General features: G+C 52.4%; 5 protein-coding genes across 5 annotated transcripts; 2 read left to right on the forward strand and 3 right to left on the reverse strand.

The window, feature by feature from the left end:
* Window positions 1–2,055: 2,055 nt before the first annotated feature.
* NCS54_01208700 (Peptidyl-prolyl cis-trans isomerase) lies at window positions 2,056–2,998 on the forward strand (the record flags this gene model as incomplete). The annotated part of the gene is made up of 5 exons (XM_053157336.1): window positions 2,056–2,069; window positions 2,156–2,220; window positions 2,375–2,544; window positions 2,620–2,726; window positions 2,812–2,998. 5 exons carry the CDS (start codon window positions 2,056–2,058, stop codon window positions 2,996–2,998), a joined length of 543 nt encoding a protein of 180 aa, XP_053013311.1.
* Window positions 2,999–3,572: 574 nt separating this feature from the next.
* NCS54_01208800 (ABC transporter) lies at window positions 3,573–7,834 on the reverse strand (the record flags this gene model as incomplete). The annotated part of the gene is made up of 4 exons (XM_053157337.1): window positions 3,573–3,599; window positions 3,675–6,594; window positions 6,693–7,321; window positions 7,415–7,834. 4 exons carry the CDS (start codon window positions 7,832–7,834, stop codon window positions 3,573–3,575), a joined length of 3,996 nt encoding a protein of 1,331 aa, XP_053013312.1.
* Window positions 7,835–11,680: 3,846 nt separating this feature from the next.
* Window positions 11,681–12,957, forward strand: NCS54_01208900 (Esterase-like protein; the record flags this gene model as incomplete). The annotated part of the gene is made up of 3 exons (XM_053157338.1): window positions 11,681–11,942; window positions 12,037–12,629; window positions 12,892–12,957. The coding sequence occupies 3 exons, from the start codon at window positions 11,681–11,683 to the stop codon at window positions 12,955–12,957; spliced, it is 921 nt and encodes a 306-aa protein (XP_053013313.1).
* Window positions 12,958–13,212: 255 nt separating this feature from the next.
* Window positions 13,213–15,125, reverse strand: NCS54_01209000 (Cytochrome b2-like protein; the record flags this gene model as incomplete). The annotated part of the gene is made up of 4 exons (XM_053157339.1): window positions 13,213–13,373; window positions 13,454–14,635; window positions 14,711–14,864; window positions 15,021–15,125. The coding sequence occupies 4 exons, from the start codon at window positions 15,123–15,125 to the stop codon at window positions 13,213–13,215; spliced, it is 1,602 nt and encodes a 533-aa protein (XP_053013314.1).
* A 348-nt stretch (window positions 15,126–15,473) lies between these two features.
* On the reverse strand, window positions 15,474–24,186 carry NCS54_01209100 (Hypothetical protein; the record flags this gene model as incomplete). Its single annotated transcript, XM_053157340.1, has 13 exons — window positions 15,474–17,207; window positions 17,281–17,355; window positions 17,422–17,706; window positions 17,775–18,656; window positions 18,866–18,891; window positions 18,952–19,048; window positions 19,126–21,284; window positions 21,383–21,832; window positions 21,922–22,522; window positions 22,578–22,690; window positions 22,767–22,890; window positions 22,970–23,483; window positions 23,561–24,186. 13 exons carry the CDS (start codon window positions 24,184–24,186, stop codon window positions 15,474–15,476), a joined length of 7,686 nt encoding a protein of 2,561 aa, XP_053013315.1.
* Between the last annotated feature and the right edge of the window lie 23 nt (window positions 24,187–24,209).

Here is a 24,209-nt window from a genome sequence, read left to right on the forward strand (position 1 = left end):
GCAACCCTTGAGACATGTCGCAGCGAGGTGTTTCTTCAGGTTCAACACCATCGACTAGGTAGTTATATGAATGTTGCTAGTTTTTGGCCACTTGTCCTTTCCTGGACTCGTCTAATCTGTGACTGGCATAGCATCCCTGTCGTTGGGGACCTAGCGCGGCGCCTCATCCGTCCCGCCAGACGGAATGTGTAGTCATGTAGTCATCTACACGAGGGGCAGTGAGCGCTCAGGAATAGGACGATCCGTTAAGCACAAGATGGATCAAACTGTGTTGCGCTTGCGGCGACCCTTTCGTAACTTATCCCTTTTCCCTTGGGAGTGACAGCAAGCCTCACGCGGGAATAGACTTGTCCAGAATGGTCAGCCGCCGCACCTCTGGCGAGCTTGGAACTTTCCGGTGCAGGAAGAAATAAACATAGGAAAAGATTGAAGAAAAGAAAAAGAAGAAGAAAAAAAAGGGGGAGGTTCTGATGTTTCGATGAAGCAGGGTTGGAGGGGAATGATGCCTTATTAAAGCTGATGTTCGACCAGGCACGCGCCACGACGCGCAGCCACAGCTCAGATAGTGGCTGGTGACTCTGCCTGAAACTCCTCCTCCATCCACTCCTTGCACATATGGTTGTTGATAAGAGAAAGTCAGGTGGAATGAACGGGTATAATTTAGAAGTAACGAATAAGTGGACGAGATTTCAGCCAGTAAAAACAATAGTTGACCACTACCTTTACCATTGTACAGTTCAGATGTCTAAGGTTCTATATCGAGCTGCGGCAAATGTGTGCCCATTCCCACCCACCGTATCTGAACTGTCTTGGTTTGCAAGAATGCTGAAAACCTGCACAACCTGACTTGATATGCACTAAATTTTGCACTCAATACTAATCTTATCAAACAGCTGCATCTTCCTGTATGGTATTGTCATGAATTGTTGATCCATCGACCCCGTTGAGCAAGTTGATCTGTGTTGACCTAAATGAGAATGGGTACAGGGTAGGATATGTATTCAAACCCTCCCAGTACTGGTTTCAGGCCCATCGACACATCGTCAACTTGGTCACGTTTGCTGAAGAAAGGATAGGGAGGGACTTTTTCCAAAAAAAAAAAAAAAAAAAAAAAAAAAAAAGATCTTCTACTGGATGCATCGGATCAGATCCAACGGCCACTGAGATTGAAGTCATCATCGTCTGTCGCTCGCAACAAGCACTCTAGCATCATGGATAGCTAAGGCATCGCTGATCAGGTTACTGACTCTACCCCCGAAGGCGCCATATGTCAAGAGTTCCATGTTGGCAAGAGTCTTGTTGGTATTACCATCTGTTGTACTACTCGTAGCGAGGCAGCATTCCATTTCGCTGTGCAGTAGGTACCGATGATTGCATCTTGTTTGCCCCGCGCCCAGTTCGTGTTCCGCGGCGTGCATGTGCACACAGCCGGTAAGAAACGGGATCCCCATACGGCTTTCACCATTTCTCGCTGGTCATTCACGGGCAGAGCGTTCTCTGCAACGAGACAGACAACTTCGCGGGGTCGAACCCCGGTGAATCAGGGACATGTGCCAAAATGAGGAAACTGCAGCAGATCCGTATTGAATACTCCAAAGCCAATGCACCATCCATCCCCCATGCTATAGACTACCTATTACAAGTATGATTCTTGAAGTCAGCACTGCCACCCGGGGCCTATGAGGCGCATACGGATATATGCATGGATACGTTGGACCCGCCATCAGCCTCCTCCCCGGCCTCATCGCTGCACCCTCGAGGCCAGGATTGCATGCATGCCGCCAGATCGAGCTCAACCCTCACATACCCCTCCTGAAATACCCCTCCTGAAATACCCCTCCATAAATACCCCTCCTCAAATACCCCTCCTTGGCCCTCGTTTTACCTCTTCCAACCCTCTCACGACTCCACGATCTTGACCTTTACATGTAAAGGCCATCTCAAGATTCTCCAGCGTCTCTGTCTCTCCTCCGCCTTGCGCGACCCGCTTCTCTCGTTCTCCTGCTTCCAATTGATGTCAAGTATCCCCATCTAACTTGTTGTTCTTTTGCCAAGATGGTTATCAGCACGTAAGTGAAGCTAAAACCGCCCTGCCCTCTTTGCAGTCATGTATGGTGATGGGAAAAGCCAGGGCTGATTCCTAAACGGATGATAGTTATCTCGAACTCGAGTGGGAAGGCCCTATTATGAAAGATGGCAAGCCCACCGAAACAATTGAGAGTATGTGTCTCCTACTGCCCGTTCCTCCTTTCTCATTCCCTTCCCCGGCAACAAACCCATGGTTGCTGTTGCGATTCCTTTTTGCACCATCGATGAAACACGATACCTAATCAACTCCTGCTACCGCTTCCGCTGACGGATGACTTCTCTACAGCGCAGACTGGCCGAATCAACTTGACCGTGTACGATGACGTTACCCCTATGACGGCCGAGAACTTCCGTGCTCTCTGCACCGGCGAGAAGGGCTTCGGGTACAAGGGCTCCTACCTACACCGCATCATCCCGGGCTTTCTACTGCAGGGCGGAGATTTCACCCGTGGCAATGTACGAAAACACCCACCGGATAATACCTGGCCACATACTTCTCGTCAAGAAGCTAAACTCTTTTCTCTGGTTTAGGGCACAGGCGGGAAATCCATCTACGGGCCTAAGTTCAAGGACGAGAACTTTACTCTGAAGCACCACAAGCCTGGCATCCTGACCATGGCCAATGCCGGGCCTCACACGTAAAGCTCCCCTCCCCCCCAATGCAATCTGCCAGCAAGGCAAGAGGAAAAGGAAGAGATCGTCATTCTAATAGATCCTGATTAGAAACGGATCCCAGTTTGTCATCACCACGGCTGAAACTTCTTGGCTTGACGGCCGGCACGTCGTGTTCGGTGAGGTTGCTGATGAGGAGTCAATGGCTGTTGTCATGGCTATTGAGGCGACCGGCTCCGAGAGTGGTACTGTCCAGTACAGCAAGAGGCCCCTGATTGTCGCGTGCGGTCAGTCGTGAAAAAGAAAGTCGTTTCGGCGCATTTCGGCGTCATGATATGATGTGCATGCAGCCTTGGAGAGAAACCTTCGACAGTTCATAGGACTACTGTGGAGGATTTGCTTCATGAGGTCTCAGACTGGACACGGGAAGACAGTAGTCCATATATACATAGCAGCAGCATATCGAGCAAGTTCAATCCAAGTGTATTAAGACGGGAATGCGGAAAATGGGGATGCAGTGTTCGTGTTATCTCTACTTTCCATCGCAGACTCTCAGGCCTACGCTGGGCTAATCCAAGATACTTGTGGTCATATGAGAAATGGAAGCAGAAAATAGCACATTCAAATGCTCTATCCTTTGATCGTGTAGATCAGATTATTCTATTATTAGGGACGTGAGGACCATCATGGAGCACACGAGGTGCAAGATATAAGAGAACGAGTTGACAAGGCAAGGAGGCAGGTGTTGTGCCAACACCCAAACCAGTACACATGTCGACGAAAGGATACTGTATCTGACTAATAAGGTGTTCAAAGTCAATCCCATAGTCATCGCCAAATGTTCTATCTGTACTGCGCGCGCCTCGTTTTCTCTATTGATCCAGAGCTTGACTTTGACACTAGACTCCGGTGTTAGTATAGGAAGACGCAAGAGATGGCTTGGCCGCGAGTGAGAGGCAGAAGTAGAGACTTACCATGCTCCAATACGCGCCCCTTAGCCTGAGCAGCTCAGAATGGCTACCCTGCTCGAGCACCTTTCCTTCTCCCAGCACGTAGATGACATCAGCGTTCTGAATGGTCGCCAGCCGGTGCGCTACGGCGATCGTCGTCCGACCCTGCGCGACCCGGCTCAAGCTAGCCTGCACCTGTTTCTCGCTCTCCGAGTCTAGCGAGCTCGTCGCCTCGTCGAGCAGCAGTACGCGCGGGTTCCTGATTAGGGCGCGTGCGATCGACATCCTCTGCTTCTGCCCGCCGCTGAGGCTAATGCCCTTGTTGCCGACCTCGGTTTGGAATCCGTCCGGGAGCGAGCTGATGAAGTCGTAGATGTCGGCGTCGCGACAGCACTGCTCGAGCTGCTCGTCGGTCGTCTGGTCGGGGTCGACGCCGAGGAGGATGTTGTCGCGCATGGTGCCGGAGAACAGGGCCGGCTCCTGGGATACCAAGGACAGTAACCGGCGGTGTTCAGGGATGCTCGTCTCGCTTATGTCCTGGCCGTTGAAAAGGATGCGGCCCTTGGTGACGTCGTAAAATCGCTCAAGAAGCGACACGATAGACGTCTTGCCGGAGCCGGACGCTCCCACGATGGCGGCGAACTGACCCTCTTCAATGGTGAGGTTGATTCCTTGGAAGATGGGAACGTCGCGAGTGGGATACTTGAAGTGAACATCCTGGAACTGGATGTTGATACCGTTCTGGGTCTCAGGAACAACGGACCTCGACCCGAGTGCCATGTCTTGATGTCTAGTATTCCGGAGGTTGAGGATCCTGTTGGCAGCGGCCGTAGCCTGGGCAGCGTTAGGCCCGAAGCCGAGCCACTGGCCGGCCGACTCTCCGCCCTGAATTACAGCCATGTAGGTGATGAAGAAAGCAATGATGCCATACTCTCCGGAAGAAACGAGCCGGCCGCCGTACCAAAGGATGAGGGCCTGGCAAGCGAGTCCGACACTGTCGGAGAAGGCAAAGATGAATGTAGGCCAGGGGGATTTCCGGTACGCCGAGGTCAATTGACCTTGGAGCAGTTTCTGATATCGTTCGCAGATGGCGTCCTCGAGGACGAGGGCCGTGACCGTGCGGAACGCGCCGACCGCCTCGGCTCCGAACTTTGAGCTCTCCGAGAACACGGCCTCGTTCAGGGCAGCGAACTGCAGCTCGTAGCGAAGCTTGTAAAAGGTAGCCAAGCAGGTGAGCGGGAGGATGACGCAAAGAGAAACGAGCGCCAATTTCCAGCCGTAGATGAAGGATATGATGACCGCGCCGAGGAGTGAGAACATACCCACCAGGACCATGCACGTGTTGATCCCTAGAAGCTCCTTGAGGGACGTCGGATCGCTGGAAAGGCGTGCCGTGAGCTGACCGGTTGAGTTGCCGTCCTGGTCAAAGTACGATGTCTTCTGCATGAGCATGGAGTCAAAGTACTCGCGCCGATATACCGAGGCGATGAAGTGCTCGACGTTGGTGGCCACCATGATGACAACGAAGTAGCAGATGCCCACACCGATCGCGAGACCTACCCATACAGACGCCCAGAACGACGAATCGTCTCTCAGTTCCTGACCGGTCTTCCCGAAGATGGATATGACATTGCCGAAGAAGTATGCTTGGAGAGGGATGGCGGATGCTGCACCCATGGAGAAGATGATGGCGATTAGGTATAGTGGGAAGCGGCTCCTCTGCTCGTACAGAAGCTTCCCGAATCCATTGACGATGTTCTTGTCCTTCCACTGCGCATCGTGGTTTGCACCCGAAGGGAGGTCCCCCACCGAGGACGAAGCGGTCCTGGTACGCTCTTCCTCGCTGCTGACCTTCTCCTCTTGCGTCCCAGGCAGCCCCTCGGCTCCGTCATCGTCTCCGAGGGAAAGTTGCTGGGCGTGAACCAAACGATAGTAGGCTCCCTGGGGATCCGCGAGGAGCGACTCGTGAGTTCCCGCCTCGGCGACCTTGCCGTGGCGGAGCACGACGATCCGATCGGCGTTCTTGATGGTGGAAAGCCGGTGGGCAATGGTGACGGTAGTGCGACCTCTGGAGACCCTCTCGAGAGCCGCCTGGACGATACGCTCGCTGCGGATGTCGATCGCGGACGTGGCTTCGTCGAGGATGAGGATCTTGGGGTTGGCGATGATGCTGCGGGCGATGGCAATCCGTTGGCGCTGGCCTCCGCTGAGCTTGATGCCCGAGTCTCCCACTTGGGTGTCGTACCCCTCGGGGAGGCGGTCGATGAACTCGTCGGCAAAACTCTCCTTGCAGGCTTCCTGGACTAGCTGGCGCTTCTTTGCTTCCGGCTCGTCTGCCCATTGGGTTCCCGTCAACCCAGCGGCGACGTTGCTGTATATGGTGTCGTTGAAGAGGAATGGCTCTTGCTGGACGAGCCCGATCTGCGATCGCCACCATTTCATGTCCAGATCCGTCATGTCTTTCCCGTCGATAGTGATGGAGCCTGAGAGCTCAACAGGGGGGCTGAGATCGTCCATCTCAACGGAGGGCCCAATACCTGCTGCTGACGGCGGTTCTGCATCGTCTTCTTCTCCTTGCTGTGGTTTCTTCGCGGGGGGTTTCTTCTCTACCGTTTTGGCGATGATGTGCTGCCTCTGCAGGGTGTACCAGCCTTCGATAAGACCAACGATTGTGCTCTTGCCAGAGCCACTGGGGCCAACGATGGCAGTGTTCTTGTTGGCCACGATACGGAGGTTAAGCCCATCCAGGACCTTCTTGCTGGAGCGGCTAGGGTAGGCGAACTGAACGTCGTTGAAGACAATGTCGGTGCCAGGGTTCACGGAAGGATATCTGAGCGTGCCAGCCACCGGCCTGGGGGCATCGATGACCGCGAAGAACTCGGATGCTGCAACGATGGCTTTTGAGATAACGACGAGGGGTGTGGACACTTGGGATATGGAGGATCTGTAGGTCACAACGCCAGTCAGCAAGGCCCGTGATGACAGACGAAACTTGAAAATAAGAAAAGATCCATGGGAGAAGAGGAAGAAGAGGCCACGCACACCATGAGCATGACGCTCATCAAGACAATGACGACTGTGCCGACGGTGTCGATACGGCCATTCGAATACTCCCTGCTGCCAAACCAAAAGGCCAGCGCGAAAGCGACCTGGAAACTGAAGAACACGAGCCCAGTCTGGATAGCGACGAATGGGCTCGTCCACACACCCGCCTGGCGAGCCTGCTCGACCAATCCGGCATACTTCAGAGCGATGCGGTGCTCGGCGCCGCAGGAGGTGATCATGCGGACGGAGCCTAGGGCCTCGGCCGCGACGGCGCCGGCATTGGTCTCGGCTGCGGTGAGCCTCCCGTGGCCCTTGATGATGATGGGCAGGAGGATGCTGAGGACGACGAGGATGAAGATCAGGACGGAGCTGGTGACGAGAGTTACAGACCAGCTGTAGACGAAGGCGATGATGATGGCCGAGATGATGGTGGCTGTGTACTCGAGAAAGGTGCCGAGTTTCTCGGAGACGCCGATCTGGAGGACGTTGGAGGTCGCCGTGATGGTGGTGGCCGCCGCGCCGGGGGGCATGGAGTCGAGCACATGGACGGTCTGGCCGAGGAGGCACCGCATGTAGTCAAGGCGGATGGCCGCAGATATGCGGATGCCGATGATACGGAAGCAGAACTGGCATCCGGGTTAGTTTCGGTGTTTGTGGAGTCCCTGGTACCGTCCCACGGTCATGTATGACTTAATGGGACATTCCAGACAATTACGTACCTTGTTGATGTAGTTGAGCCCGAGGCGGGCGATGAACAAGCCGGTGATGTACAACGAGCCCTTGTTCATGGTATCGTCAAAGGCATCCTGCGTCTTGCCATCCGGAGCATCAAAGCTGCTGAAGTTCTCGACCAACTGGCCAAAGACGGCGACCATCAGAGGCATGGTCACACCGGCGGCGATGCTGGACAGCGCAGCGGCCACCAGGAAGATGATGTCCTGTCGCTTGGCGTATGTGAAGACACGGACATAGTCCTTGAGTCCCGCCTCCCTCTCGCGCGGCGGATCCTCAATCGCAGGAGAGGCGACATCACCACTGAGGCGAACACAGTTGAGCTCGCTGTCTTGCGAGGGGCCCTGCGATGGGTCAGCGAGGGGAGGACCGCCGCGGTCAGCCTTGGTCGTGTTGAATATCCCCATGCTGACTGATGGCGCTGACGCTGCTGCTTGTGATTCAGAGATGTTGTGATGAGAGGCAGCGTCAGAAACGATCCAGGGCAAGGCGACGATGAGCAGCTTCCACCGTCTTTCGGGGGCGCACTTGGTCTTTCGACCCTGGCGACGGAAAGAAGATGAGAGCTGAGCTCAGATCTATTGTTGCGACGTCTTTCTCGGATCACAGCGTTTGGAATTGGAATTGGGGGGGCCACGAAAGTTGTTGCTGTTTGGAGTTGAAACGCGAAAAATGCACGAGGACGGTGTGGCAAAGGCCACGGATCGAGAAAATTACGACTTGGCAAAATTTACCTAAGCGAGGAGCCGGGGAAGTTGGGGGCGAGTTGCTTGATGCATGCAGAAGCAGGCAATGAATGAGACACGCGTGTGGATGTTGGTTGTTGGTTATGTCGGAAGGTAGGGTCAAGCTGAGTCTTACAGTAGCCGTGCAACAGTTCTGTTAAGTTGGGCCCTGTATAATATTTAAGCATTTAACTAATAAATCAAATAAGTTGATTGTCAGGCTTTAAGATATAAATATTTATTAATATTAGTTATAATAATATTTTTTAATAATATTTTAACATTAAAAATAATTATATATAAAATAATAAAGCCTTACTTAAATAATAATATATAATATTTATTAAAACAATTTAAATAAAAGATATTTTAAATAAAGAATACTTTAAATTAAATTACTATAAAATAATAAATAAAAGCTATAAAAGATTAAATTATAAAAGTATAATATATATAATAAGTATATATTATAGGTAAGTACATGTTATATTTTTTCCTTTTGTATTAAACTTTTTATTTAATTAATAACTTCTTTAATTATTAAATATATTAAACCTAAATATTAAGGCTAAAACCCTTTATGCTCTTTAAGCCCTTTAGAATAACTTAAAACTAAGTAGTTAATATGCTATAAACCTCTATAAGATCCCTAAGTAGAGGCTATATCACTAGCAAAATAGCATTTAAGGATAATATAATTAGATCCCTTAACTATATTAATTATTTAATCTTAAAAAATAAATTATTATTTAATTTATTTTTAACTAAAACTCATAAGGATTCTATTTTTAATTATATAATATAATAAAAATAATGAATTAATTACTTATTAATTATAATATATTATTAATTAATATATATTACGTTTTAAATTTTATTAATTAATACCTAGACCTTAAGATATATTTTTTTTAGAAATATAATTACTTAAAAGTTAAATATAAAGATTTAATTATTATTTATAATTAGTTTATATTTATAATAAATATAATTATAAAGTATAATATCTAATTGGATAATATTTATAATATTAATAAAAATAACTTTATAATAGCTATAATTTAGAGTAAAATAAGTATTATAAGTATAAATAAATATAAAAAGCTAAAATTAATATAACTTGGAAACTAAGAAGAAATTATAATTATTTAAGTAATTAATATAAATAATTAAGTAATCTGATTATTAATATTAAGTTAGGAAAGAGGTGCACTAGGCTATTGTACTTATATATAGATAAAAGGTCAAGGGCAAATTTTGCCTTTAACTATTATTATCTTCTTCAAGGGTTAAAATAAGAGATGGGATCTTTTAGGCTTTCTTTTTTAAGATAATCTTTATTTCTATGAATTAATTAATTGCTCTTGCTATTTTCTATGGTATTTATCTTACCTTGAAGTGCTAAAGAACTTTCCTAGGAACCCTATAGAAAGAGACCAAGAATTAATATTAGATACTTCGTTTATGGTTGGTGTGTTTTGTTCCTCTAAGAAAATATAAGTTAAAATTATCTTATGAATTAATATTAAAAAAATAACCTCTTAGGTAATTAAGCTATTATTATACCTTAAAATAGCTAGATTAATAATAAGATTAGTCTTAGATAGTTTAAGTATTTTAATTAATATATAACTAAGTAATTAAATAATAACAATTATTTTTAATTTTTTTATAGCGATGAAAATTATTAGTTAATTAAATTTAAGAAATATTATTAAAAAAATAAAATTATTAGGCTTTATATATTACTTTATTTATCTTACTTATTTTAGCCCTTTAATATTAAATACTTTAATATACTTAAAAATACTTATAGCTAAGAAATAAATCTTATAATTAAATATCTTATAACTTATATTTTAAATATTAAACTTTTTCTTAGTCTTTTATATTATATTTTAAGCTATTATAATAAAGAAAAATATTAAATTAGCCTTTAAAAAGGCTAGGTTTATTTTTCTTAATATAGAAAGTATGATCTTATAGCTTAATATATAGCTATAAACTCTAATACCTACTAAGGAAAAGACTAAGCTATTAACCTCTTATGTCTTAAAAAACCCTAAAGACTATATTAAAAGCTTAATATTAATTAGAATATATTAAGAAATAAATTAAGAGGTATAAAAGTAGCTTCTTAAAATTAATTCTAGAAGGTACATAGTTTTCTTTTAAGAAAATAAAAATAATTATATATAAGGTTACCTTATTAAAGGCTAAAGTTAAAGACCTTAAATAGGTATAAAAAAGTTAAGTTAATATTAGATAGTAAAAAGAAGTAATAATAAAAAAAAAGATAAGTAGCTAATTAAGTAGATATTAATATTTAGGTAATAGTAAAACTTTTAAGAAGTAATAATTAAGAAAGGTAAATATAACTAAGGGATTAATATTATAATATCTATAATAAGCCTAGTTATAATATAAGAATATATTAAATAATTATTAAAATATCTAGGAAAGAATATAGTAAGTAATTTTAATAAATACATAATTTATTATATTTTTATTATGGTTTTTATCTTAAAAGTATAAGAAAAGTATAATATATACTTGCCTGTGATGTTTGCTTATTATATATGTTTTAGCTAAAAGAAAAATAATAACCTTAATAAAAAAGTAAGACTTAAATCTTAAAGATAGTAGTATATAAACTTAAAAAAGCTATAAGGTAAAGGGTAGCTAAGTCTTTTAAAATAGCTTTAGCTAAGAGAGTATATTATAGTATATATTTTAAATAGTTAAGTATATATCTATTCTAGTAATATCCCTTTGCTTACTCTAGCATAAGGGATATGTAGGAATATAGAGCAGGGATATATTAAAACTAACAAAAAACACATGTCTAATTAAACCCATGAGAGAATTCGGGCTCGTAATAAGAGGATCCGATATCAATACAATCATCATCTTTAGGGTCCACATCGTGTTGATGCCTATCATTCTGATCGATTTGACCGTATCGGATCCAACACTTTTATGATCCGAGGACCCTGGCTCGTGAATTATGCGTAAGCTCTCAGGCTATTGATGCCCCGTGCGTATATCCATATTACGTTCAAGAAAGACACCGTACTCCGTATCTGGCTCCATCTTTTGCGGACAAGGTACTGGCTGTGTTGCTTTTGGTGGAGTGAATCGATCGAACAACTGTGATCCACGATTCCTCTTCACGGAATTTCCTTGATTGAGTTGCTGGCTCAATGAATCATCTCGCAGCAACAATATGCCGAGACAGGGACACTGGCCCGTACGTAATGTCGTGTATCTGGGAATCAAAGCAGGGACAACAGGCGGTCCCTGCAGATGAGGAAAAGTTGCGCTAGTAAAATACATGCATACATACACATATATACATCATTCGTTAAACTTGCTCGACTTGAAAAGTTCAACATATAGAAGAAACGGTCGATTCCCGGAGATATTTATTACTCTGGACATATCTTGATCACATTCTTACCGCCGCAGAGTTAACCGAGATCCCCCACGACCGACGACGACGACGACGACCACCACCACGACCACACAATGGACGAAAACCCCTTGCGTCTACAGTTTCGCCCGAGGGCGGCAAGATTTCCAAGCGCCGCCCCCCTCGTACTCATCCACGACGCCGGTGGGACGGTCTATAGTTATCTGCGCCTGGGGGACCTGAAACGGGATGTCTGGGCCATCTCAGACCCGTACTTTGAGGCAGTGAAGCCATGGGACGGGGGTTTCGACGGGATGGCTGAGCATTACCAGCAGCTGATAGAGAGCGCCGGCATCAGAGGCCCGATCCTGTTGGGAGGTACGTAGATGGGAAAAGGGGAGAGGAGGAAAAAAAAAAGGCCCTCTCCTTTACGACATTCAACTAGTCAGTCGCTCATGCAAAACTCTTCAAGGATGGTCACTCGGCGCCTATGTGTCCCTCGCCATTGCCAAACGGATGCTGCACATGAAGCCCTGCAGGTTCTACGTCACGGGGATCCTCATGGTCGACTCTCCAGTTCAGATCCCCACGTCTACGCTGCCGCCTTGCGGGCCGGACCCGGACTTTAGCGATCTCCCAGACCTGGTGCGCAAGTCGTTCGATAAGTTCGACGCCATGCTGAGCGTGTGCGACCTGCCCGCGTGGGACTCCCCGGCCTGCCAGGGCAAGCCGGTGCGCCTCGCTGCCGGCGGGAAGACGTTCACCGTGGAGACGGATCAGGTTCTGCACTTGCCGTTGGGCGGTGGCTGGACGACAGCTTCTTTGACCAAGACTCCCCAGGAGGAGGGTCGTGTGGAGGTGACGGAACAGTTCACTGGGCCGCCACCTGCGGTGCTGGTGAGGTGCTTGAGACGCACACCCACCGATGCACCCTCGCAGGGACCGTCCCAGGTGGACAGGTATCGGGATGATCTCCTGTTGGGTTGGGAGGGGAGACATCAGAGCTTCATCAAGGCCGTCATCGACGTGGACAAGCACCACTTTAACGTCTTCCAGCCTTCCAATGTAAGTTGGCCGGACATGTTTGTTGCCGCTTCCATCTCTACCATCATCAGTATTCATACTCATGTTGTTGCATGCTCTTGTTTTGTCCTTGGTCCCCCTTTTCCCCCTCTTGCGTGTTTCTCCATGTTCCATGCTTGCCCTCAAAAACTCAGCAGGACTCTCTCGGGTCTGGCGTACTTGGGCACGTCTCCTTCGTTGACAGCTTACCAAGTCATGGAACTGCTTCCACAACGCCCTTGCTAACCTTCTTCCTCCCTTGCAGGCAGACACCATGACGCAGCACATTAACGAGGGTCTCAACATGCTCGATAGCCTCCAGCTAGCTTGAAGAACTCCCAAGAACAAGGATGATGGCACTTTCCTTGGCCTGATTATCGGTCGAGCGTTCAATCGTTCATTTGTTGGTTTGTGAGGGAGAGGCGGCGGTCAGCGTCGAGGTCGAACTATGGAGTTGTCAACCTGCTCGACATGGACATGATGGGGACGGGCGGTGATTGCAAAAGAACACATGGCAAGGACTTCAGAAGGTTAATGGGGAACCACCTTGACACTTGGTGAAGGTCTGTATTTAGAAGGAACAAGTCTAGATCCTGGATCTTCGGGTTATCTTCTTCGCATAGGGATGTTGTCCGCTCCGAACGAGGTGGTCAATCTCACCAGTGATCAGGTAATCGGGACTTGCATCCGCGAAAAGATCGCATATGCCAATGAGCTGCATGCAGGTTCTGATTTCGTCCTTGAGTACTGAAGAATGAATGAATCAGCAAAGCCGCCGAGAAGTAATGAAGGGAAAACAACCCGAAGCAAGTGGCGGGGAAACTTACTGTCGACCACACGCTCAGTCCCCTCCTGGCCATACATGACGCTGTACATGAATGGTCGTCCGAGTCCTACAGCCGACGCGCCGAGGCATATGGCTTTGACAACGTCCGAGCCTCTTCGGAACCCCCCGTCGACGAGGATCTCCATAGCGCCGAAGACCTGCGGGCAGTTCCTGTGCAGCTCCAGCAGGGTCAAGATGGCCGGCAGAGCGTTGTCAGCTGCCCTCCCTCCGTGGTTGCTCAGAACGATCCCCTCGAATCCGAGCTCCATCGCCTTGACGGCATCCTCGTGCCGCTGGACGCCTTTCAGGACTAGGGGCAGATCGGTGATGCTGCGAAGCCAGGCCAGGTCGCTCCAGCTTATGCTGGGGTCGACCTGTTGGCCCGACTGCCGGGCGAAGCCGCCGCGCGGCGGTCCCTTGCGGGAGGCGGTGGTGGCAGCGGCGGCAGGTGACGAGCCTTTATACGGATTGACCGAGGACAAGTTCCCCTTGGTGCGCTCGTCCGCTTCGCGCTTTGACACGACGGGAGAGTCCACCGTCACGAAAATAGCCTTGATCTTACCGGGCGCGGTCACCTTGCGGACGATATCCTCGGACTGCTGCCTGTCGTTGCTCACGTAGAGCTGGAAGAAGGCCCTCTCGGGCGTGGCGTCCAGGATGTCCTCGAGGGGATGGGACGCCATGTTGGGGATCGTCGCGATGATGCCGCTGCTCGCCGCCCCCCTGGCCTGCGCCAGCTCGCCGTCCGTTCCAGCGACGCTGACGGCGGCCGTGGGCGAGATGTAGATGGGGGCGTCGAGCTTGCAGCCGAACAGGGTCGTCGACATGTTGACGTAGCGGACGCCCCTCATGACGGCCGGGCGGAACCAGATGTGCCTGAGGACTCGGTTGTTGAAGCGACAGGTGAGGTTGTCGTTGGAGGCGCCGTCGATGTAGGCCCACGCTTTGGCCGTGAGGGTTCTCTTGGCTACCTCCTCGAGGTCGTAGAGATTGATGAGTTCATCGAGAAGCGGCTTCTGGTCCTTGACCGAGGAGGTTGGCTTGACGGCATCTGAGCCGGCGGTCGCGACGTCGAGGAGATGGCCCACCATCTTGTCAGCTCCAAGGGTGCTCTTGACCAGCTCTGGTGCGTGGAACGTGTTGTACTCTTCCGAAGCATCTTGTCCGGCGTAGCGGTAAATCACTGCAGTCACTCAGCGCCCACGTTAAAACGAATTCTGCCTCTCGTGCTTGGTGCTGGCTGGTCATCTTGACGTACCTTCAGGCCCGCCGGGGTGGCTCGATGGGAAGTCGGAAAAGTCATACACCTTCCCGTTCAGCGCGATCCAGAGATCACCGTCCTTGTTGTGTTGTCCGAGCTCTTCACGCGAAATCGGCTCTGTCATTCTGCCGCGAGGTATTGGTATCCAATGCTGGTCAATCACCGAGCCATTAGGAGTAGTGCAGAGGATATATCCGTAACAGACACATAATCATCTCGGAATCAAGAAGGAAAAAGAATCAGGGATCCGGCTTCCCTTGTGGATGGGGTTTGGAGTCCATACCAAGATGCATGGATGTGCACTCACCACGCCTCCTGACTCAGCTATTACTTCCTCATCGTCTTCAATTCCATGTATTGCACAGCGGGAGTACAGAATCAAGAGACCAGTATAATACGCTGTCGTATCCATACACCATCATCAAAGACAAACGACTTGGGAATGCATAGTTAGTTCAGGGTTTCAGGTAGAAGAAATCAACCACTTGCTGGGCTGTTGAGACTCCCTCGATTGCTCGGTAGTTGATATCCAGAGTCCAAGTAGAAGTAGAGTAGAGTATCTTCTACCCTACCGGGCTCGGGGATGATGTCCCTTGAACGCATCGTCCTGTCTAGATTTGGTGATTCCTCACATGGGCTCGTCGGCGTTATTATCAAAGTCTGTCAAGCATTTTCTAAACGTGTATATACATCTTGTGGCGCAAGCAGCATCGTATATATATCCATCTCCGTTGAGAATCATCACACACAAGCCGCCCCATTACTCCTCGCTCGCCGCATTCATCTCCGCCCTGATCTCGCTGGCAAGATGCATGAAGGAAGAGCTCTGCAGCACAGTGAAGGTGCTTGTCTCGGCACCGATGTTCTGTCGGATCCAGTTCCGCACCTCCATGGCGATCAAGGAATCCATGCCGAGCATCTTGAGGGGCTTGTCGAGTGGAAAGCTGCTCCCGTCCTTGATCAGGAAGTTCCCGAGAGTGCCGGCGAGGGCCCTGGCGATGATCTCGGTCTTCTTCTCCTCAGATGGCTCAGCGGCCAGGACGACCTTGAGCGAGCTGCCCTTGGAGGAGCCCTCACCGCTGACGTCTCCGCTGGAGCTGTCCATGTTGTGGTAGATGCTCATGCGCGGGTCTCGCTTCCACGGGACGCGGGTCGAGGCGGCAGACATGGGCGTCGTGGTGTTGAGACCGATGCCCACGTAGCCCGGCGTGACGTAGCGACTCGTCTTCTTGTCTTCCGTCTCGTGCATGGGCTGTGACTTCAGAAGAGCCAGGTTGATGGCATCGAGCAGGTCCGTCTCCTGCAGGATATACATGCCGATCCTGCCGAGCTTCTTCAGGATCGCGCGGTTCTCCGCCGCGAAGCCCACGTCGCCCATGAGGCCGACATCGATGACCGAAGCGACGAGGTTGTGTCCGTGCCGGTATTGGGCAAAGGCGTCGAGGAAAGTGTTGGCAGCCGCGTAGTTGGCCTGGCCCCACTGGCCGATCTGAGCGTTCTGTGAAGAAAACAGTAGGAAGAACTCCAAGGAAGTACAGTCTGCAGTGGCGTGATGCAGATTCCACGTTCCCTTGACCTTTGGCTCCACAGCCGTGGTCCAGTCTGAGTATGTCATCTTGTTGAGCGTGACATCCCTGAGGACCATGGACATGTTGATGAGGCCGCCGAGTGGCTGGTCAGCCGTAGCAATTGCCACCGCCCTCTGCACGTCCTCGAGGTTGCTGACGCTGCCGGGAACCAGCATCACAGTGCAGCCTTCGGAGCGGAGGTCGTTGAGGAAGTCTCGGTTGTCATCGTTCTCCCGGGCCGATCTGGAGAGGAAGACCAAGACCCGCGCTCCGTGTTCCACCATCCACGTCGCCACGGCACGTCCCAGCCCTCCCAGACCACCCACGAGGAGATAGCTACGGTCAGGGCGGAAGCTGGGCTTGGGCCTGGGGGAGACTTCCAGCTCGGTCGACTCGCCCTCTGGAGGTGCACCTGCACCAAGGTCCCGCGGGTCATCAGGCATCTCGATGACGATCTTGCCGATATGCTTGGCGCTCTGCATGTACCTGTAGGCATCCTGGATCTCGGCAGCCGGGAAGGTCGTGCACGCGACAGGACCCTGGATGGCCGTCGACCGGATCATGTCGACGCATCGGCGCATCAGATCGGCGGCCCTCTGCGGGCGAGAGATGGAAAGCCCGCGAATGTCCAGGCCCACGAAGCTCCGGTTCGCCTCGAACACCTCCATAGCGAGCTTTGACCGGCGCTGGAAGTCGCGCTTCCCAATCTCTACCATCAGACCGAACTCGGCGACGCACTTCCACGACGCGTGCAGGAGGTCGCCGGACAGCGAGTTGAGAACAACGTCAACGCCGCGTCCGTTGGTCGCGCGCATGACCTCTGGAAGGAACGTCACGTCACGGGAGTTGAAGATGTGGTCCGCCGGGATATTGTACGTGTCCTCGAGGTACCTCCGCTTTGGCTCGCTCCCTACCGTGCAGTATATCTGCACGCAAGCACGTCAGTCATCCAATGGAGATGGAGAAAAGGGGAGGCCTTTGTATCTTGGGGTTGTTTACCTGTGCGCCAATGTTCTCTGCAATCTGGATCGCGGCTAAGCCGACACCACCACATGCCGCATGGATGAGCACGGACTGTTTGTTCAAAAAGGTTACCGTACTGGCCATTGAACAGACAGACAAAAAACGGCCGACACTTACCTGTCCTCTTTGAAGCCTGGAAACATCGACCAGTGCCGCCAGAGCGGTTGCATACACGGCTGGCAGAGCGGCACCCTGGACAAAGCTCGTCGAGTCGTCGAGTCTGACGCAGATGTCCTTGGACAACGTCAGCTGCGTGGTGAAGCAGCCGTCGTGGATGAACATGACCCTGTCGCCAACGGAGAGGTCTTGAACATCTGGCCCGACTGCGCGGATGACACCGCTGCCCTCGTGGCCCATTCCGCTGGGATTCCCTTCGACTACGCCCAGAGCCAGAATAACGTCCTGGCGATTGTGTCAGAAGAGGTCATGTAAAAGTAAAGGCTGGGGGTTGGGGTGGGAGGAGCACGAACCCTGAAGTTGAGACCAACGGCCTTCACTTCGACCAACACCTCGCCCTTGGCGGGAGCGGCCGGAACGCCGCCGTCGATCCACTTCATTGTGCGTAGAAGACCTGGAGTCGACATGTTGAGGTGCTTGAGAGCGACCTCGACACCGTGTGGCTCCTTGCGCGCGGCCCCTGAAAACGCACCCGACATGGTCTCCCAGTGGAATCGCGGAATCAGGATCCTGCCGTCGACCAAGGCATATTCGTAGTCGTGATCCATAGACTCCGGATCTAGGTCCGGAGTGCTGACCCGGCCCCAGATGTCAATGATCGCCTCGGTGGCCCTGCTCGTGGTCGTCCTCTTGTCGAGCTCGACGGTGTACATCTGTAGTGAGTACTCGTTCCGGACCGTCCTGGCGAGGCCGAGCATCATTGCAGACTCGGGGTTCGCGCAGTCTATCTGGCAAGCTTCCGTCACCCAGATCACCCTTGCCTTGTGGCTCTGGAAGTAGGCAATGATGGTCTTGAAGGTCTCCTCGGACATTTCATGCAATAGAGGTTTCTCGAGCTCGAGGACGGAAATGATGTCGCAAGACGGGAGAGGCTGACCCCAGAGGCATGTCTCGACGTCTATGTCCATGGCACCGAGACGGGAGATCATCTCTACCGCATGGGGCTCATCGGCGGTATGGCACAGAACCGCCACCTTGGAGGGCAAGGCCAATCGTACCCCCCGTGAAGCGATGATCCCCGCGCTGATCTGATATGGCTTGTCGCTGTCCAGAACGATGGCCTCAAGCTTCTGAAATCCCGCGGCGACCAACTTCTCAGCCCAGCATTCGGGCGCGACCCATGGCTGCTCCACACGGTTGTCCTCGGCACCGAGCCACCAGCCGTAGAAAAAGCCCTTCGGAAAGACCGCAGTTAGCTCGTGTCATACATATAGTTGCATAAAGAGGCCATCATGGCAAGAGAAAAACGATGCCAACCCTTTCGTTGGTGGATGTAGCGTCGTCGAGAGTAGACTGCCCTCGTACGCCCATATACACACTACCTTGGACCACGCGATGCCATACTCTGGGGAAACAAGGAGGGTGAAAGAGATTCCAAACTCACCATGACATAGTTTACGAACATTGCATCTGGTTTCCATGAGTACTTTATCCACATATACGCATTGATCAAAAGGGGCAGCAACCTACCTGGAGTGAGTTCCTCCAGGAACAAGCGTCCACTGGGCTTCAATAGACTATAGACGTTGCGAAGTGTCTCGTCTAGAGTAGGGGTAGCGTGCAGAACCTGGAATACCGCATCATTAGCATTCTCAATCCACAACCGGTAGGCCATGAAAGTTCCCCGCCGCTGCTTGGACCTACGTTAGAAGCGATGACGAGATCGTAGCTGCCGGGCTTGAATCCCTGCTCCTCGGGATCCTTGGATATGTCCAGCACATCGTAATCGATGTTCTCGACGGCAGCAAAGCGCTGCTTCCCCACGGCCATGAAGCCGGCCGACACATCAGTGTACCCGTACTGGCTGTACAGGCGCTCGCCGTGGGAGGACGTCAGGGCGCGGAGAAGCCTGGCCGTCATGCTGCCAGTTCCCGCGCCAACCTCGAGCACGCGCATGTGAGGGTTCGTGTTGGCCACCAGGCGGACGGCATCAGCCATATCGAAGGATGTGGCGTCGTAAAAGTCGCTCAGGACATTGTCAGGCATGAGAATGTGCAAGGGATGGCCCTCTCCCGCGAAGATGGAGGGTGCCTCGATGAAGAGGCGATGGATCGCCCTGGCGAAGACAACATCCTGCGTCTCAGAAAGCTGGGCCATGAGGAAGTCAATCCTGGCGACCCGCTCGTCGTGATCCAAATGTTCGAGGCCAGCGCCTGCAGACACGAACAGATTCTTGCCGGACCTGTATCGGTCCGTAACAAGGCGCATCCAGTCCAGGAGCTTGACAAGATACGGCGCAGTGCTGTCATCGGTCTTGATCTGGTCGAGATGGTCAAGGTTGCACAGCAGTATGAGCTCCTCCAGCAGAGCCCACTCCCTCTTCCTTGGTGCACGCGGGTGCAGGCCGACTTCCAGTCCGACAAAGTCGCTGTGCGGCTTCCACTCGAGCTCCGTGGATAGAGGCGGCTCTGACTGCGCCGGGGTCGCGAGGACGACCGACTTCATCCCCTTGAGCCTTACGACGGGCCCCTCGGCCGCGAGGGCAATGAAATCGCCTGTCCAGGATCCCACCTCATCCAGGCGGTTGATCTTGGCGGTGACGCTCAGGGGCGATGCGCTCGGCGACACGACCAGCTCCTCGATGAAGGTCGGGACCGCCAGGCGCCTGTTGCTGCGCCTGAGTCCGCGGCATAGGGCCACCGTGAAGAGCTGGAAGCATTGGTCGATCACCGTCGGGTGCACCGAGTACGTGGCGCACCTGGACGACCTATCGGTCACTTGGCGGCGACCCGGGGAAGTGATACCGTGGGCTTGAAGCGACGACGGCGAGACCGAGATGTCCACCATCCCTTCAAACTCCCCGGTGTAGTTGAATCCAACTCGTCTCAGGATGTCGTAAGACTCCCTTCTGTCAAGCTTGCGAGGGAACGATCCCGCTGCAGGAGAGACAGAGTCGAGGTGGAACGACTTGTCACTTGACGCCATGGCCTCGCCATTGCAGTTCCGGACCCATGCCGTGCCGTCGAACGAGGTGATAGTGAACTCGTACCATTCCGAATCGTCCGAGGTGCCGGACGTGGTCGACCTCAGTAGAGTGACCAGCTCGACCGGCTTGTCCGAGCTCAGCACCAGGCCCGACATGATGCGGACGTTCCTGACGGTGAATGTCGCGTCGCCGGTCAGCTGCCGAAGCGCCTCGCCCACCATGGAGATGTACCCAGCAGCCGGGAACACGACCTGGCCGTTGACCTCGTGGCCATCCAACCAGAGAGCGTCCTCGAGAGCCATCACCTTTCTCCAGCACGGTTCGCCCTCCGTCTCCAGCACCCTACTTCCGAGAAGCTCGTGGGGTGGATGTTCCCGGAGCCTCCAGCCGCGCGCAACCCTGGATTCTTCCCAGTGCGTCGTGTCCTGGCTCCAGGCATAGCGCGGCAGGTTCGTCAAGACGGCGCCGGGTGGGCAGATGGCTGCCAGGTCCATCGGTATCGACTGCTGGTACAGCTTTCCGGCGAGGTGAAGCAGGCTGCGATCGCATTCACTGCCCCTGATACAGGTCCCGAGGTAGATGTCGTCTGTGCGACCCAGATCTCGGAGAATCTGGCCGACTGGTCCTTCAAGGGCGGGATGAGGTCCCAGCTCGATCAGGACCAGCTTTCCGGGTCGATCTCGGAGGGCGGAGCGGAGCGCCGGGTTGAAGAGAACCGTGTTCTCCATGTTCGCCCGCCAATACGAGGGCCCGAGCTGTCCCTCGCCGGTCAGGCGGTCACCGGTGACGGAGGAGTAGAATGGGATCTCGGGGTCAGCACTGCGAACCACGGGCTTCAGCTGCTCCTCATACACCGGCCCGTATTCATGCATGTGATCTGTTTGAGTACATCGGTCAGCGGGTGCACAATCTTCCAGACAGGAACGACGACAGGGACGGCGGTAGTGATGGCGACTGGCCAGTATTGGAACTTACGCGAGTGATACGCCTTCTCTACCCGGAGCAAACGAGCAAAGACGCCCGGTCTCTCAGCCTTGAGCGTCGCTACGATGCTCTCAACCTGCTCCGTATCTCCCGACAGCGTGACGTTGCTCTGGCTGTTCTCGCATGCGATGTTGACCCCTTCGAGCAGGAACGGCTGTATCTCATCCCTGCCCAGCCCGACGGCAGCCATGGAGCCTTTCCTCTGGGAAGATGCGTTGCCGATGCCTCGCCTCGTTGCCGCGTACACGGCAGCCTCCGCCGTGATGGCTCCGCAGGCGTAGGCGGCGGCCGTTTCGCCCGACGAGTGGCCCAAGACAAAGTCTGGGACGATGTTCCAGGAGCGGAGGACGTCAACCAGGGCTACCTGCATGGCGACGCATACGAGATGTCCCATCTCGGGACGGTGCACTCGACTGTCTTCCTTGGTCTTGCGCAGCTCGGCTACGGATCAGTGTCAGCATAGCGTCGAAGGCTTTTCCCATGTCCGCCACATTGAGGCCAGGGGAGCAGGACTCGGGTCAGCCTCTCACCTTCAATGCTTACCCGTGGCTCCAGCTTCAGCGTCTGCAGGTATTTGTCCAGCTTACGGATCCTGTTTCTGAACGCAGCATTGGTATCGATCAGCCTGGCGCCCATCTCCGGCCACTGCGCACCCTGCCCGGTGAAGATCCAGCCCACCGGCGGAGGTGCTCCATCCACGACGGCGTTGACGGTGGCGGAGGCGTCTTGGACACCGGATGCGTCGTCGGCGATGGCATAAGACCGGTAGGGCCTGTGATCGCGCCGACTCGATAAGGTATATGCTAGATCCTTGAGCGAGGTGGCTTGGTGAGTTGCTGCAAAGTCACGGTAAGCACTCATCTGCCGATCGAGAGACTCGGAGCTATAGGCGGAGAAGACCAGGAGATTCGATCCGCCTTCAGCATGCTTTTCGTTGCCGTTCGCCCCGTTGACGGCGGTGCCGTTCATATAATCGCCGTTCACGTAGGCGCTTTGGTCTTGACGGTGACCATGCTCACGCTGCTTTTGAGAACCATTGGGAACAGAATCGCCGTTTGTGTGCACGCCGCGGCTGGCGACGCCGTTGGCAGGCTTCTTGATTCCAAACTGCGCCGGGGATTCGATGATTGCCTGCACCGTATCAGCAAGTGAGGCACTCTCTCTCGTGGCTCCAGACAAGACGAACGTGCGCGTTGACGCCTCCGATGCCGAAGGCGTTGATGCTTATCCTCTCTGCTCGACCCTGCGGCCAAGATTCAACCTCGGTCGGGACGCGGAGCTTGTATTTCTCAAACGGAACTTGCGGGAGGGATATACGTCAATTTCCTGGACTATAGCGTCTCTCATGATTCAAACCGCGGCTTGTTGCACTTACTGTCTGGATTCGGTGTCTTGAAGTTGATATTTGGCAGCACTTGCCGGTGCTCCAAGCTCAGGACACACTTGATCAGGCTGGACAGGCCGGCGGCGGCTTCAGCGTGGCCAAGACTTGGTTTGACCTGGACACGCGGTAAGACATCAGGACAGACGGACAGAGATTGTGCCTGTATCGGTAGGGAGGCGTTCTAGGGGGCTTACCGATGTGATGATGACGCCGTCCTCGCCAAAGCACCGTCCGACAGCCTCCGTCTCGATGGGGTCGCCGACCGGAGTTCCGGTGCCGTGACACTCGACGACGGCGGTCTGTGACAGGTCATCTATCCCAGCCACCTCGTATGTGTGCCGGATGAGATCCGCTTGCACGGCGGAGCTTGGGGTCAGCATGCCGTTGGTTCTGCCGTCGGTGTTGACACCGGTCCCACGGATGACGGCACGGATGGGATCCTTGTCCCTCAGTGCGTGATCCAGCCTCTTGATCATGACCATGTTGACGGCCTCGCCTCGCGCGTAGCCGTCCGCGCCGGCGTCGAAGCTCCGACACTGGCCGTTGGGCGAGATGACGCCCAGGTCGGTCACGCTGATGTACGTGGCGGGCGAGAAGAGCATGCTGACGCCGCCGACGAGGGCGCTGTCGCATTCGCCGCTCTGGATGGCCTTGCAGGCTAGGTCGAGGCACACGAGGGAGGACGAGCAAGCCGTCTTGACCACCATACTGGAAGACTAGCAGTGAGTTTCCCAATCTTTTGCTGCTGCCAAGAGCTTGCTCCGGCTTGAAGGGTTCTCCCTTACCTCGGGCCTTGAAGGTCAAGCTCATAGGAGACCCTGTTGGCTATTGCGAAGTCGGCAAGGCCGGTGTACCGCAAGTTGCCCCTTTGCTGAGACTCGCGTGCAGAACTGTCGGCATAGTCCTCGCCGAACTCACCGATGTAGCACCCGGTTCTGCTCCCGCGCCACGACGTCCCGCCTGCGTTCTCTATGCACTCATAGGCTACCTGGAGCAGCTGTCGTTGGGCAGGATCCAGGCGCTCCAGCTCCATCTTGGGGATGGGGAAGACGTTGGTGTCGAACTCCTCGATCTGCACGTCATGGAGGAAATATCCCTTCTTGACTGGGATCGTCCCGGGGCCCCGAGCCGGGTCGTAGAACCCGTCGGCGTTGAACCGGTTCTTGGGGATATCGCAGAGTCCGCTCTTCTTGGTCGAGAGGAGGTCCCAGAGGTCGTCACCCGAGCGTACGCTTCCCGGGAGGCGCATGGCCATGCCGATGATGGCCATGGGCTTGGCCAACTCGGGCCCTTCCCTGCTGTCTGCCCATGGCGATTCTGGTGCAGGTGAAGCTGGTCTGTACGTATATCTTGGAGTCCCGGCCTCTGAGGATGCCGTGCCATTGGGGGGTGATGTTTGATGAGGAGCCATTCTTCGGGGTATATGCCCAGCCT

This window comes from Fusarium falciforme, chromosome 10 (assembly GCF_026873545.1).
Source record: "Fusarium falciforme chromosome 10, complete sequence".
In the NCBI taxonomy this organism is placed as follows: Eukaryota; Fungi; Ascomycota; class Sordariomycetes; order Hypocreales; family Nectriaceae; genus Fusarium; species Fusarium falciforme.